Raw genomic sequence first — 15,057 nt, 5'->3', positions numbered from 1 at the left:
TTCATGTTCAATTTTTATTTTATTTTGAGTTGAGTTTATAAAATGTATTTTATTAACAAAATTTGTAATGTTTTCGTCCATAAAATTTTTCAATATTAAAATATTTATCAGATTGTTGGTTCAGTTCGAAAATAGTGCCCATATAAAGAATTCCATCTAATTTCAAGTATGTACCATTAGCCATTTTTAAAATATCATGGGCGCAAGGTGGAAACATGGCGAAATATTTTGTCACAAAGAGGATTAAATTAAAAAAATATTTGTGGCAACATAAACTTTCTGGTTACTAGTTTCGAAAGCAGCTATATTATGTAGTCAGCTGTAAAAAGTTGGAAGTAATTGCTTTTAAAAAAAATAAAATATTCCAATTCTTGCAACAGTCACATATTCGAAGATCATGAGGGGTTTAAGGTGTATGAGTCCCCTTAAAGCAGAAGACGTGAAAAATGAGCTGCCGCGGCTCGAACCTCGGACCTCTCGAATACGCGCTGAGTGTGCTGACCATTACACCACGAAGGCATGCAAAGAAGGAGGGAGAAATACCTTACATGTTAAGTAAATTTTATTTTGATAGTTCATCCTTCTTTGATTTCGGTCGTAAAGCATTCATTACTGCACTTATTCTGCCATTATACGCTTTCAGTACACTATAAAGCACAGAAAATAGAATACCACAATACTATCCAGACAATTGTATTACAATACTACTATTGACAGATCATCCTTCCTTGACTTCAGTTACAAGCATTCATCGCTATCCTTATTCTGCCATTATACGCGGTTTGTGTAAAATCTTTTTACTGTTTACAATCTGTGTTTTTACTTCCTTGTAAATAATAAAAGAAGCATTGTAATTGCGAAAAAATTCGGATATCACATCTTCCATAACCATTTTGTACGTTCTCAAATCCATTTGATGATATTTTGCGTGACATTTGTCTGACAGAATTTGTGGAACAAAATAAAGGACTCCTTTTTCAAAACGCATTGTAAAAGGTTTTAAAATGGTTTCAAAAGAGATTTTTTTTCGTGACGTTTCTACGTATGTATCTCGCATAACTCAAGACTTAGAAGGTTGAAATTTTGTACATGGGTTTGCTATAATGTGTAGCTGTGTGATCTTTGCAATCGGAGTCATCAAACGTGTTATATACATGTATATAAATAATTACGAAAGAAATTTTAAATAATAATAAAAAAAATCTGAAAGGTTTCAGATTTTAAATTACGTCCAAAGGGGCATTTTTTTAACGTTTTGCGTGTTACCTTTATTTATTAAATATCATGTTCTTTGCACTTAAGCCATAAAACTCAGTTCAACAGCAATGTGGCAAAATAATTTTAAAATGAGCCTATCTTTAGAATTTCCGGGACATAGTTCCGCGTGCTGAAGATAAGAAATTTTTTTCCACCCCTCCCCTCGTAGAGTGTTGCCATTGCTCGCTTTTAAATCGTTGAGTTTGTTACTCAAAAATTGGTTAAAGTTTTACAAATTGCAAATTTCAAATTTGGGCTTCCACATGCCCACATTGCAGTAGGATCACGTCATTCAAAATTGGATGGCTCTAGATACCGTTGTTTTATCACAATGCGAGAAAAATACATACATTTATGCAGATTCTTCATTATTTAATTTTTTCAAATATAATGCAGGACTCTAAAATTTGGTGGCAACAGTTTGAAAAGTAAAACGGACATTTATAGCGGTTCAACGCAAAGTCGCAAAACTAAAACAATAGTCCTTCAGGGACAAAGCCCTTTTGGACTAATAAATAATAATTGCGACCAAAGGGACGTTTGTTTAACGTATTGTGTGTAACCTTTATTTATTAAATAACATTTTCTTCGCACTTAAACCCTAAAATTCAGTTCAACAGCAATATCGCAAAATAATTTTAAAATGAGCATATCTTTAGAACTTCCGATACACAGTCTCGCGCGCTGGAGATAAAAAAAAAAAAAAAAATGTTTCAGATTTTAAATTACGTCCAAAGGCGCGTTTTTTTAACATTTTGTGTGTTACCTTTCTTTATTAAATAGCATGTTCCTCGCACTTAAACCATAAGATCCAGTGCAACAGCAATATCGCAAAATAGTTTTAAAACGAGCATATCTTTAGAATTTCCGATACAGAGACTCACGCGCTGGAGATAAAAATGTTTTTTCTGCACAACGTTGCCATTGCTCGCTTTGAAATCCTTGAGTTTGTTAATCAAAAATTCGTCAAAGTTTTAAAAAATAGGAAATCGATCATAAAACAAATTTCAAATTTCAAATTTGGTCTTCCACATGCTCATATTCGTTGGAGGATTACGTTATTCAAAATTCGATGACTCTATGTACCGTTGTTTTATCACAATACGAGAAATATACATATATTTATGCAGATTTTTCATTATTTAATTTCTTCAAATATAATGCAGGACTCTAACATTTTGTGGCAACAGTTTGAAAAGTGAACCGACATTTATGAGTCCGACGCAAAATGCCAAAACGAAACTAATAGTCCTTCGGGATTCAAATCCCTTTGGACTAAAAAAAAATTCCGCACATTGTTGCCATCGCTCGCTTTGAAATGGTTCAATTTCTCAATCAAAAATTCGTTAAAGTGTTACAAAATATGAAGTCGATAATAAACTCAAATTCGGGATTCCAAATGCCCATATTCGGTGGAGGATTACCTTATTCAAAACTGGATGGCTCTAGGTACCGTTGTTTTATGACAAGGTGAGAAACATATATACATTATTCAGTTTCTTCGTTATTTAATTTCTTTAAATTTAACACAGGGCGATAATATTTGGTGGGAACAATTTGAAAAGTGAAACGGACATTTAAAGTTTTCGAAGCAAAATGCCAAAACGAAATTAATAGCCTTTCTGTGCTAACGCCCTTTGGACTAAAACAAAAAACAAAAAAAAAAACAAAAAAAAAAAAGGAACTTTTATGCTTTCGTGTATTTTTTTATACCTCGATCTTCTTTTCCTTTCAGAATTTTATTCTATATTTTTCTTTAATTTTTTCATAAATTTTTAGGAATTTTTTACCTCGATTTTCATTTTCTTCCAGAATTTTATTCAATATTTTGTTAAAATTTTTATTGATTTTTAGGAAATTTTTATGCATTTTTATTTATTTATTATTATTATTATTATTATTATTTTTAATTTTTAGGAAATCTTGACCTTTTTATACTTCGATATTATTTTCCCTCCAGAACTCCAGAATTTTATTCGCTATTTTTTTTTTTTTTTAAATTTTTCCATAGATTTTTTAGGAATTTTATAATGTACACAGATTCGTTTCGGCTATAATCCGAATATTTTTCACTAATATGCAATCCTTTCCTTTTTTCTTTACGAAATTTCTTCGTATGGCTGCCATCTGTTGATCACATAAATTCTAAAAATATTTAAATGGATGCATATGGCGCCATCTATGGGCATGAATATGATCTAATACTGACTGACTGACTGATAACTTATAGCCAGAATACCACTGAGATCAGTAGTTTATCTGGCTCAATCAAATTTATGCCAGACGGGCACAATAACATAGAACTATCTTCACATAATGTTCGCCGTAAGGAGGAGCAAAGACGGATAAAGAATAGGAAGACCAGCAACGCAAAAGCTCACTAGCAAGTAACCGGCCCGGTAAAGGCGTGAATAAGTGGGAGTCATAAAATGAGTTAGAATGTGAATAAAACTAGAGAATTTAAGAAATACACAGTACAATAAATGAGTAAGGTACAAAATTAAGAATGCTAATAAACACATTAGGTACATTATTTACAGGTGGGCACTAGGTGGGAAAGTTCGGGCAAAGAATCTGTAATCTTAGAGATTCTTTGGTTCGGGTCCCTGATAAGGTGGGGCGCAGTTTGGCGTCCTCATTCAATATTTCGTAGGTAAAGATATCAAAATTTCTCATATGGTCACAGTTCAAGCTTTCGTGAAGAATTTCCTGTTGATCTTATTCAGGTGCTCTTCTAGAGTGTCCAGTTTTAAGTCACAGTGCAGTGTAGCATTGCTCACAAAAAAGTGAGCATGGGTGATAAGCCTTAAGACTTTGTTTTGCATGATTTGAAGTCTTTTTATATCCTTTTTATATTTATATTTTATAGAGGTGCATCAGGCCGGCGACGCATAAGTCATCAATGGCCTAATTGCCGTGATATATACTAGCCTCTTTTTCCTGTGGTCTAGGCTGGAATAATTACCCAATATAGGGATGAGACTATTTACAACAGTGAAAATTTTTCTTCGGACCTCTGTTATATGATCTCCCCATTTTAATCTTTCATTTAGCATTACTCCTAAATATTTCGCCTTACTAACTCTAGGAATCTCTTCAGAGAATAAGAAGAGCTTGCTATTAATAGTCAACTGTGTATTTTTTCTCCTTATCATTAATAATTGCGACTTACTGGCATTAATAGCAATCCTCCAAGTCGTACACCACTTTTCTACCACTGGTAGAAGCTCCTGTAATTTCTTGATTGCATGGTGTGCGTTTGCGGACTTTACAGCTAATGCCGTATCGTCCGCATAGCACCCAAGAAAGTGATTTCTACCAATGTGAGCCCTAGGGAAGTCATGAACATAAAATAAATACAGGATCTTATACTGCTTTACATCACTTCCATTTATAGCTGTATCCCCCAAGATTCCGACATCCGTTTGTGTAATTATTTTGCAATGAAAGGATTAGATTTTTTTTAAAAAAATGAATCGCATGAATTCATGTTTAACTGATAACAATCCCAGTCTCCAATATTTCTAAATAAAAGCAACTGATCAAAATAATAAAATCTATATATGCAGATAAGTACCCCTATCATACAGTCGTCAGTTTCCAAAGACAATTTTATATTATGTGAATTCATGTTAAACGAACCAAAGTGCAAAAATCAGGGTTAGGTCTCCGCCCCCAAAAAAGAAATTCTGAAAGCTCTGAGATTTTAAATTACGTACAAAGCGGGTTTTTTTTTAGTCCAAAGGGATTTGAATCCCGAAGGACTATTAGTTTCGTTTTGGCATTTTGCGTCGGACTCATAAATGTCGGTTCACTTTTCAAACTGTTGCCACAAAATGTTAGAGTCCTGCATTATATTTGAAGAAATTAAATAATGAAAAATCTGCATAAATATATGTATATTTCTCGTATTGTGATAAAACAACGGTACATAGAGTCATCGAATTTTGAATAACGTAATCCTCCAACGAATATGAGCATGTGGAAGAGCAAATTTGAAATTTGAAATTTGTTTTATGATCGATTTCCTATTTTTTAAAACTTTGACGAATTTTTGATTAACAAACTCAAGGATTTCAAAGCGAGCAATGGCAACGTTGTGCAGAAAAAACATTTTTATCTCCAGCGCGTGAGTCTCTGTATCGGAAATTCTAAAGATATGCTCGTTTTAAAACTATTTTGCGATATTGCTGTTGCACTGGATCTTATGGTTTAAGTGCGAGGAACATGCTATTTAATAAAGAAAGGTAACACACAAAATGTTAAAAAAACGCGGCTTTGGACGTAATTTAAAATCTGAAACATTTTTTTTTTTTTTTATCTCCAGCGCGCGAGACTGTGTATCGGAAGTTCTAAAGATATGCTCATTTTAAAATTATTTTGCGATATTGCTGTTGAACTGAATTTTAGGGTTTAAGTGCGAAGAAAATGTTATTTAATAAATAAAGGTTACACACAATACGTTAAACAAACGTCCCTTTGGTCGCAATTATTATTTATTAGTCCAAAAGGGCTTTGTCCCTGAAGGACTATTGTTTTAGTTTTGCGATTTTGCGTTGAACCGCTATAAATGTCCGTTTTACTTTTCAAACTGTTGCCACCAAATTTTAGAGTCCTGCATTATATTTGAAGAAATTAAATAATGAAAAATCTGCATAAATGTATGTATATTTCTCGTATTGTGATAAAACAACGGTACATAGAGTCATCGAATTTTGAATAACGTAATCCTCCAACGAATATGAGCATGTGAAAGACCCAATTTGAAATTTGAAATTTGTTTTATGATCGATTTCCTATTTTTTAAAACTTTGACGAATTTTTGATTAACAAACTCAAGGATTTCAAAGCGAGCAATGGCAACGTTGTGCAGAAAAAACATTTTTATCTCCAGGGCGTGACTCTCTGTATCGGAAATTCTAAAGATATGCTCGTTTTAAAACTATTTTGCGATATTGCTGTTGCACTGGATCTTATGGTTTAAGTGCGAGGAACATGATATTTAATAAAGAAAGGTAACACACAAAATGTTAAAAAACGCCCCTTTGGACGTAATTTAAAATCTGAAACATTTCAGATTTTTTTTTTTTTTTTTTTTTTTTTTTTTTTTTTTTTAAATTTTCTCTGTTACCTTTATTTATTAAATATCAAGTTCTTCGCACTTAAACCATAAAATTCAGTTCAAGAGCAATATCGCGAAATAGTTTTAAATTGAGCTTATCTTTAGAATTTTCGATACACAGTCTCGCGCGCTGGAGATAAAAAATGTTTTTTTCTGTACAACCTTGCCATTGCTGGCTTTGAAATCCTTGAGTTTGTTAATAAAAAATTTCTTTAAAATTTTACAAAATACGAAATCAAACACGAAGTAAAACAAATTTCAAATTTGGGCTTCCACATGCTCATATTCGCAGTAGGATTACGTCATTCAAAATTCGATGGCTCTAGGCACCGTTGTTTTATTACAATGCGAGAAATATACATACATTTATGCAGATTTTTCATTATTTAATTTCTTCAAATATAATGCAGGACTCTAACATTTGATGGCAACAGTTTGAAAAGTGAAATTGACATTTATAGTGAATTAACACAAAATTGCAAAACGAAAACAATAGTCCTTCAATGACAAAGCTCCTTTGGACTAAAAAGATACAACTTTCAGATTTTATATTTCGCCCAGGAGGGCGTTTTTTTAGCGTCTTGTGTGTCACCGCTGTTTATTGAATATCACGTTCTTCGCATTTAAATCACACAAAATTAAACTGAACAGTAATATCACAAAATATTTATAAAGAGCATATCTTTAGAACTTCCGATACACAATTCCGTGCATTGAAGATAAAATGTTTTTTTCCGTACACGCTGGCTATTGCTCGCTTTGAAATACTTAAGTTTAAGACACAATAACACGCCGAATAAATACTAATTCAGAAGTCAAACAACAAAAATCAGCGTTATATTTACAAAATTTTCGCAGGACTAGTTTCGATGGTTTTTACCGAACCACCATCCTCAGCTGCAAAACCGCAAATGAGCAAGATAGGAAGTAATGACTGGATAAGATAAAAAAGCCTGGACAGGAATAAGCAAGTGGCGCCATCTGTTGATGAAACCAGGACTAAAACATAATTTATTTAAAGGCCGAAGGCAAAGACGGATTGGAATTAGGATCGTTAACTAGAACAGAAAGATTTTTTTGAAAAAAATCAACAGATGGCGCCACTTGCTTATTTCTGTCCAGGCTTTCTTATCTTATCTAGTCATTACTTCCTATCTTGCTCATTTGCGGTTTTGCAGCTGAGGATGGTGGTTCGGTAAAAACCATCGAAACTAGAACTGCGAAAATTTTGAAAATATAACGCTGATTTTTGTTGTTTGACTTCTGAATTAATAATTAAGTTTGCTAACCAAAAACTCGTTTTAAAAAATTTGAAATAGGTAATAAAACAAATTCGAAATTCAAAATTCAGTGTCTTTTTGCTGAGTGAGACCAAAAGTAAACTTTTAGTTTTGTGCACGAAAAATCTGTCTTCTCGCCCGCTGGCCGAATTGCTTGTTTTTGCTTAGAAACTATAATTTTAATTGTAAAATTTTTTTTAATTGTTTTAACTGTATTTGGTGTTTTATGCTTTTCTATAGGTTTCAATTTTTAATGAATATCTTCTGAGTACTTATGTATTTTTGCCTTGTCGCGAAGTGAGAACTGAATTAATTGAATGAGAACTATATCTGTAATGAAATTCGAGGAAATACGTTTAAATAAAATGCAGGAAAAAATTGTACATAATTTAACATTCCTTGCAAGGGAGTTATGTGGTGTATGCGTCAGATTTTTCCATTATTATATTATGAAACTTCCTAAGAATATTACACAGAAAAACGTAACTTTCTTGAAAATCTGATAAAACTGTATACAGATTAGTCATGTATTGTACTGAGAAGTATTGCCCCTCGTATCGAATGTAAAAGCGCGTGATCAGCTATAGCGTGCTATGTATGTATTAGATTAACATCAAAGCAAATACATTCAGGGAAATGCACGTGTTGTCTTTTTGGCGTGTCAAGTAACATTTCTAACCTCTGATGTGTTTCCTGCGATTATGCATATTTTGCTTTTTGTGTATTCAGGCTGCAGGTGCCAAGTTAGGCGCTACGCATGCTTCTTACACTGCATTTATACTCATAAAAACTGTTCTCAGGCATAGTCATAGTTATTTACGATTCAGTTACAATCATGAAATTGTTAATTCGAATTTTCGTGCTGTGGGGTCTTTCGACATTCTATTTAGAAGCTTCCGAATTCCCTGACGACGTATGTAAGTAAAACAATTTTGTACTCAAGTTTTCTTATGATTTAAGTGAAGACGTTATTTATTACCAAGGGATTGGACATGCTAATTTTCGAATCCATCAATTCTGGAAAAAGATTCTAAAACTCGAATCTTCGGATCTTTTCAGTTTTTGTCGTACAGAATCAAATTCTTTTATTTCTAAAAATGCAAAAATTTTATATTTTCACACCGAGTATAAGTCTTTCCCAAATATAAGTATAGGCAGATTGCATTAAGAACTGCTGCACAGGATTTTTAACTTGACAGAATTAGCTTCTACTTGCCATGTGGTTAAAAATATCACCCGCATCGTCCTAGTTTTATGTCCATCATACTAATTAATAGAACTATTGAAAATTTGATATTTTTCCCAGATTATAGTTATATAAGGATGATTTGTTATGATTTTCCTATGTGTAAAGAATGTATAATCCAAATATCCTTTAAGAACTCTTTTTTGAAATGCACTCCAAATTAAAAACCGTAGCTTAATATCAATGCGATTTAATGAAATTTCATTGTCCTTACAGCAGCACACAAGACAAGTAATATTTTCTGTAAACTGAATGTGAACTCCAAGACAAAACCTATAAAAAGCTTTCACCGCAGTAAGAAGAAAATATTTTTTGGTAGTGGAATATTCTCTTATGGGTTGGTAATTTATCTAAACAACATTCAAGAACTAAAAGATTAGAGGAAGGATTAAGCCTACCTGTCACTGAAAAAAATCTGTGCGCGTCTGTCTGTTTGTGGCATTATCTGCTGCGGAACAGCCGGTAATTGATCTTCGGATTAGCCTTTGAAAAAAAAAAAAAATAAGTATTTATAAAGTATTTAAGAGATTTCTTAAGGGATAAAGAATATCGTGATCAAAGAATCTTTATCTCGTAGAGTCATTAGGTTATTTTCGAAGCAGGAAATATAAAAAATGAGCAATGTCCTCACTGGAAATCGAAGCTGGACCTCTTGAAAACGCGCCGAGTGTGCTAATCATCACACGACGAAGACATGCAGAAAAAAAAAGGATTAATTTTAAACCTTTTTTTTTTAATCTTAAAAAAATTTTAAACTTTTTTTAAGATATATTTTTAAATTTAATGAGATAAAGAACATCAGAGAACATTGAGATGTTTCCGAAGGTAGTCTTCAAGTTGCCTCTAAAGTTGATTCGAAGAGAAAAATACCGATTTTTATTCCAAAACGCAAAGCATTTTCACTCAGTTTATCAAAATTTACCCGGGTAGATTATCACCGAAGAACCTGAATCAGCGTTAAAATAATCTGGTTTTGTAAAATATCATAGACCGCGTAGCAGATCGTGTGTAGCAGATTAACATGATTGTAAAATCTGTTTTAAATTGCCAGAATCCCATGGCATTTGTATCATTGAACACATGAAATTTTCCAGCGGGTGTCATCGACCTTAAGAGAGATATTATTAGAACTATTTATAGAGTAGTTGTTGTTCCTATTGTGTTATACGGAATTGGTTGTTGGGGCTCCAGAGCGGCGGAGTTGTTGAGAATCAGGAATAATTCAGAAGACAAACAACAAAAACCAGCGTTATATTTACAAAATTTTCACAGGACTAGTTTCGATGGTTTTACCGAACAACCATCCTCAGCTGCAAAACCGCAAATGAACAAGATAGGAAAAAATTATTAGATAAGATAAGAAAGCCTGGACAAGAATAAGCACGTGGCGCCATCTGTTGGTGAAACCAGAACTAAACAAGCTAAATAATCACCATAATACATAAAATCTATCTTACATGTAGATTATAGTAATTGTTTTGTTGTTTGTCTTCTGAATTAGTTTTTATTCGGCGTGTTATTGTATTTTAATTAATCAGGAATAAGTTATTGACGATTCAGCGGCCCTGGCTGCTGTCACTGGCTAGATGTTTTGGGACAACTCCAACTGAAACTGCCTGTGTATTGGCCGGCACGCTGCCCCTCTCGAATTTTTATAAGTTCTTTTATGATAAATTTTTGTTATCTATAGGTAAGATAGATTTTATGTATTATGGTGATTATTTAGCTTGTTGTACTGCATTTTATAATGTTAATCCTTACTGCATACAACCAGCCAAGAGAATGAGCATTAATTATGAAATGAATTTTGATTGTTTTGGTGAACTTGATATTTTCACTGATGGTTCTAGGTTTGGGGAAAGTGTTGGCCTATCTTTTGTTGTTTACTATTATGATATAGAAATTGATTATTCAAAGATAAAGTTAGAAAAATTTAATTCTGTGTTTCAGGCTGAACTTGCTGCTATTTATTTTGTTATGAAACGGATTAAGAAAAACCTATTTAAGAGTTATAGTATTGTAGTTTATAGTGATTATTTATCTGGATTACAGGCTTTGAAAAGCTACGATTGTAATAACTCTTCAGTTATGAATATTAAGTGTTTATATAAAGAAATTGAAGGTTTGGATGATATTAAATTTAGATGGGTTAAGTCCCATGTGGGTATTGAAGGTAACGACAGGGCCGACGTGTTGGCCAAAGAGGCGATTTTGGATGTTTCCGGAGAGTGTTCTGTTGTCCAGCCTTCAAGAAAAATGGTTATTACTAGAATCAAACAGTATTATATTGATTTGTGGTATGATAATTGGAATCATTCGAATTGAAGAAAAGAATCTGCCTATTATTTAAAACCTATCTTTAATAAAAGTATTTCTTGTCGTTTGGATTTCAATCAAATTGTTACTGGACATGGGCGCTTCCCGGTGTATCTTAAAAGATTTGGCATACAAGAGAATGAATATTGTCATAATTGTGGAGTTGTCGGATCGGAAAGGCACTATGTGGAAGAATGTGCACTTACTTATGACATACGAAAAAAATATAATTTTATTAAGATTTTTACAGGTGCTGAAAAAGAATTTAAATTTGCAAGGGAACTTATGTGTTTTCTAAATAATAATCGCTCTGATGTTGGTATTTTTATTTGATAAAAGTTTGTTTTTAAATTTTGTGTTACAATAATTTTATATAGAGATATTGGTGTTTATATGGAATTTTAAAATAATTTTATTCAGTGCGTTATGTGGTGTATTTTATGCTTTTATATAATTATGTATTTTATATGTATTTCATGTAATATGTAATTTCATGTATAATTATGTATTTTTATATGTATTTCATGTAATATGTAATTTCATGTATAATTATGTATTTTTATATGTATTTTATGGTTTTTGCTTGGCGCAGACCTTGTTTGTCATAAAATCTTGTCGATTAGGTGGATGGGGTTGCGCCCTATTTGTACCTATTTGTACATGGAAAACAGCTGCAGTAATCATCTAGGAGGCATGAATTGCGCGAGAACTTATTATTTATTTTGCCAGCTGTTGCAACCTTGAGCCTGAAGAAATCCTTAACATATACTCTGTCAAGAAAAATATTTTTAGCTGAGGCAATCGTTCAAAATATTTCTAGCTTCTCTTGATCAATCGTCATATCATTTCTGTGAACAGTAATAGTCTCAATTTAGAATTTTCATCACTCAAAAATATTATATGTGACATTGTATGCAGCTAACAATTTATGATTAGCTTGAATTGTCCTTATTTCATCTTTTTGAATTAGTAATCCTTGCCTAACGAAAAGGATTATTAGCCCAAATGGGCGTTAGCCTGAATGTAATATGAGTCTCAAAACAGGATTGCACTCATGCACTTTGAACTGAACAGGAAACACCGATGCACTTTTTCCAATCAAGTTTACTTTCTTAAATATAATTGTTAATGCAGTTGAATATATCTTCTATCGTTGCTCGTTGTTGGAGGTATTCACAAAGCAGAAAATTCCTCCTCAGTGGTGTTATTGTACACAGAAATACTACTAAAACAGATAGACTTACGATATCTGTTGACTTATATATTTGTTAAGCAAATTCCTCTTTAATGTTAAATCGATAATCAGCTCAACCTCTGTAACTGTAGAAAGATCTGCAATACACTGACTACGAATAAGTATTTGGACACCTATGCAAATGACGATATCTGCGGTCCTAAGGTACGCCACGGACTCCGCCGGTATATATCGTGTAGGAAACAGCATCGGCTTTAGTCGCATGCAAGATGCCTCGCAGTTCGGAGCTCTCTGATTTCGAGAAAGGTATAATTACCGGGTATCACAAATGTAGCCGATCCTTAAGGGACATATCTAGCGATCTGAAGTACCCAATATCGACAGTGGCCTATGTGATTAAGAAGTGGAAGGTGAGCGGTGATTGTCGGAATGTGCCCCGAGTCGGCAGACCAAAGAAACTGGGGGATAGAGACAGACGAATGCTGTTCAGAAAATTCGGAAGAACCGCACCCAACCGATAGCCCTCATCCGCGAGGAGTTTTAACAGGCATCTGGGAGTATTGTTTCAATGAATACCATCCGTAAGGAAGCACATCTGCTTGGTTTTCATGGTCGTGCTGCTGCCCATAAACCTTTGATCACAAAGTCCAACCGCGCTGCTCGGTTAATGTGGTGCAAAGCACATCGAAATTGGACCGTAAATCACTGGAAACGGGTTCTTTGGAGTGACGAATCAAGGTTCACCCTTTACCTTTCGGATGGCAGGGTCTGGGTCTGGCGTCTACCTGGAGAACGTCTCCTGCCAGAATGCATTGTGCCAACAGTCAAGCTCGGCGGAGGTGGAATTATGGTCTGGAGGTGTTTCTCCTGGTATAGGCTGGGACCCTTGGTCCCCATTCATGGTAAGCTCAACTCCGATGCCTACTGCACTATGTTGGATGACAATGTGCTTCCTACGTTGTGGCAGTTTTACGGGTTGGACCCCTGTTACTTTCAGGACGACAATGCCAGTTGTTATGTTTCGACGTTAACCAAGGCTTGGTATGGTACCAATGGAGTTCATCGAATGGACTGGCCTGCCCAGAGTCCAGACCTGAACCCTATCGAGAACCTCTGGGACGAGTTGCATCGCCGAATTCAGGGGTGCACTACCCGTGCAAAATCGGTGAAGGAACTTCTATGTCTTCTCCAAGATGAGTGGAAGAAAATACCACTAGCTGTCATACAAAGACTTGTGGAAAGTATGCCCCGGAGGGTCCACGCTGTAATTACCTCTCGTGGAGGTTCTACCAACTACTGATTTTGAATAAAGTTAGTTTTTCTTTTCTATCACAGGTGTCCAAATACTTATTGGTAGTCAATGTATATTCCACCAGGGTGAATTTTAACTGTCGACAACTGCAATGCACGGCCGAGGACAAGAACCCTTATCTAAGGTAGCAAACCCAGGAACGCGGCCTCAAGAGGCAGAACAGTTTTAACAATCTCCAAACTTCACTGACATATCCGCGAACTAATTTGCATTCTGACGGGAAAACGGGAGAGAGAAGCGATAGTACAGATTCAGTGCATAAAATAACTGGTTATTTAAATTAAAGAAATGTCACACAGCTTCTTCGAGTGGGATTACTTAATGAAAGGACAATCTAATATTTATCTAAGATTGGGACATTAATTTTTATTATATTATATTTCATGTTTTTATAAATATTTCTTTCCTATACAATACCAAGTCGAAACTTAGTCCTATACTTCTTATACAATAACAAGTCGAAACAAGCCGTTAACATTTAATTTTTTCTTTGATTTTAAAATCAAGCTGATATCGAGTAACAGTACTTCAAAACCAATAATAAGCGCTAATATTGGATTTTACTTCTTGGTACGCCAGATAAAATTTCTTTGAGTAAAAGACTAGTCTGAGTACAATGTTACGAATTTCGTATTTAGTTAGATGTTTGTAGTAGCATTATAACTAAACTTGTTTTATTTTCCTGTGCAAATGCAGCACGAGACAAATTGTAAGAGAAAGCTACGTTGGAAAATTAAAAATACAGAAGCACGTGCATTTAACTCATTTAAGGAGATATCCTACTTCTCGACAGGCGAAATGCAACTATTTCGAGACAAAAGTTATTAGGGTATAACATCTCAAAAAGTAAACTTACACTCTGGATTCTTTTTTACTTCCTTGTACGAAGTAAAAAGAAAGTATTGTAATCGCGAAAAGTTTCAGATAGCATATTTCAACGAAAATATCCATTTTGACCGCTTTCGAATGCAATTTAACGATGTTTTTGCGTGATATCTGTACGTAAGAACCGAATAAAATACTCTTTTCCTTCAAAAAAATTATAAAACTGCTTTAAAATTAATTCTGAAGAGAATTTTTCGTGGCGTCTGTACGAACGTATGTACGTACGTATCTCGCATAACTCAAAAACGAGTAGCCTCAGAACGTTGAAATTTTGTATATAGGACTGGTATAACATGTAGATGTGCACCTCGTATTTTGGTTGCAATCCGCCGTACCAAACGTATATAAATATATTTATATATATATCCAGTCTGTTACCCGGCTCAGCGATCTCAGTTTCTTTACTCTTATATGTTTGTAAATTGTACTTTTTTGCTTTAAAAA

The 15,057-nt window shown here is 33.9% G+C and overlaps 1 protein-coding gene across 1 annotated transcript in view; it reads left to right on the top strand.

The window, feature by feature from the left end:
* Nucleotides 1-8,419: 8,419 nt before the first annotated feature.
* The window catches only part of LOC118181269 (uncharacterized), a 42,109-nt gene continuing 35,471 nt past the window's right edge, over nucleotides 8,420-15,057 (top strand). Inside the window, exon 1 of the mRNA XM_035350356.2 lies at nucleotides 8,420-8,576. Coding sequence (XP_035206247.1) covers nucleotides 8,495-8,576 — 82 coding nt within the window. The 5' untranslated portion in view covers nucleotides 8,420-8,494. The remainder of the gene's footprint in view (nucleotides 8,577-15,057) is intronic.

This window comes from Stegodyphus dumicola, chromosome 12, assembly GCF_044657685.1.
Source record: "Stegodyphus dumicola isolate Sdum_Otavi_A_Nest chromosome 12, ASM4465768v1".
NCBI classification, from domain to species: Eukaryota; Metazoa; Arthropoda; class Arachnida; order Araneae; family Eresidae; genus Stegodyphus; species Stegodyphus dumicola.
The sequence above is the reverse complement of the archived record's forward strand: the minus strand, read 5'-3'. Positions and strand labels throughout refer to the sequence as shown.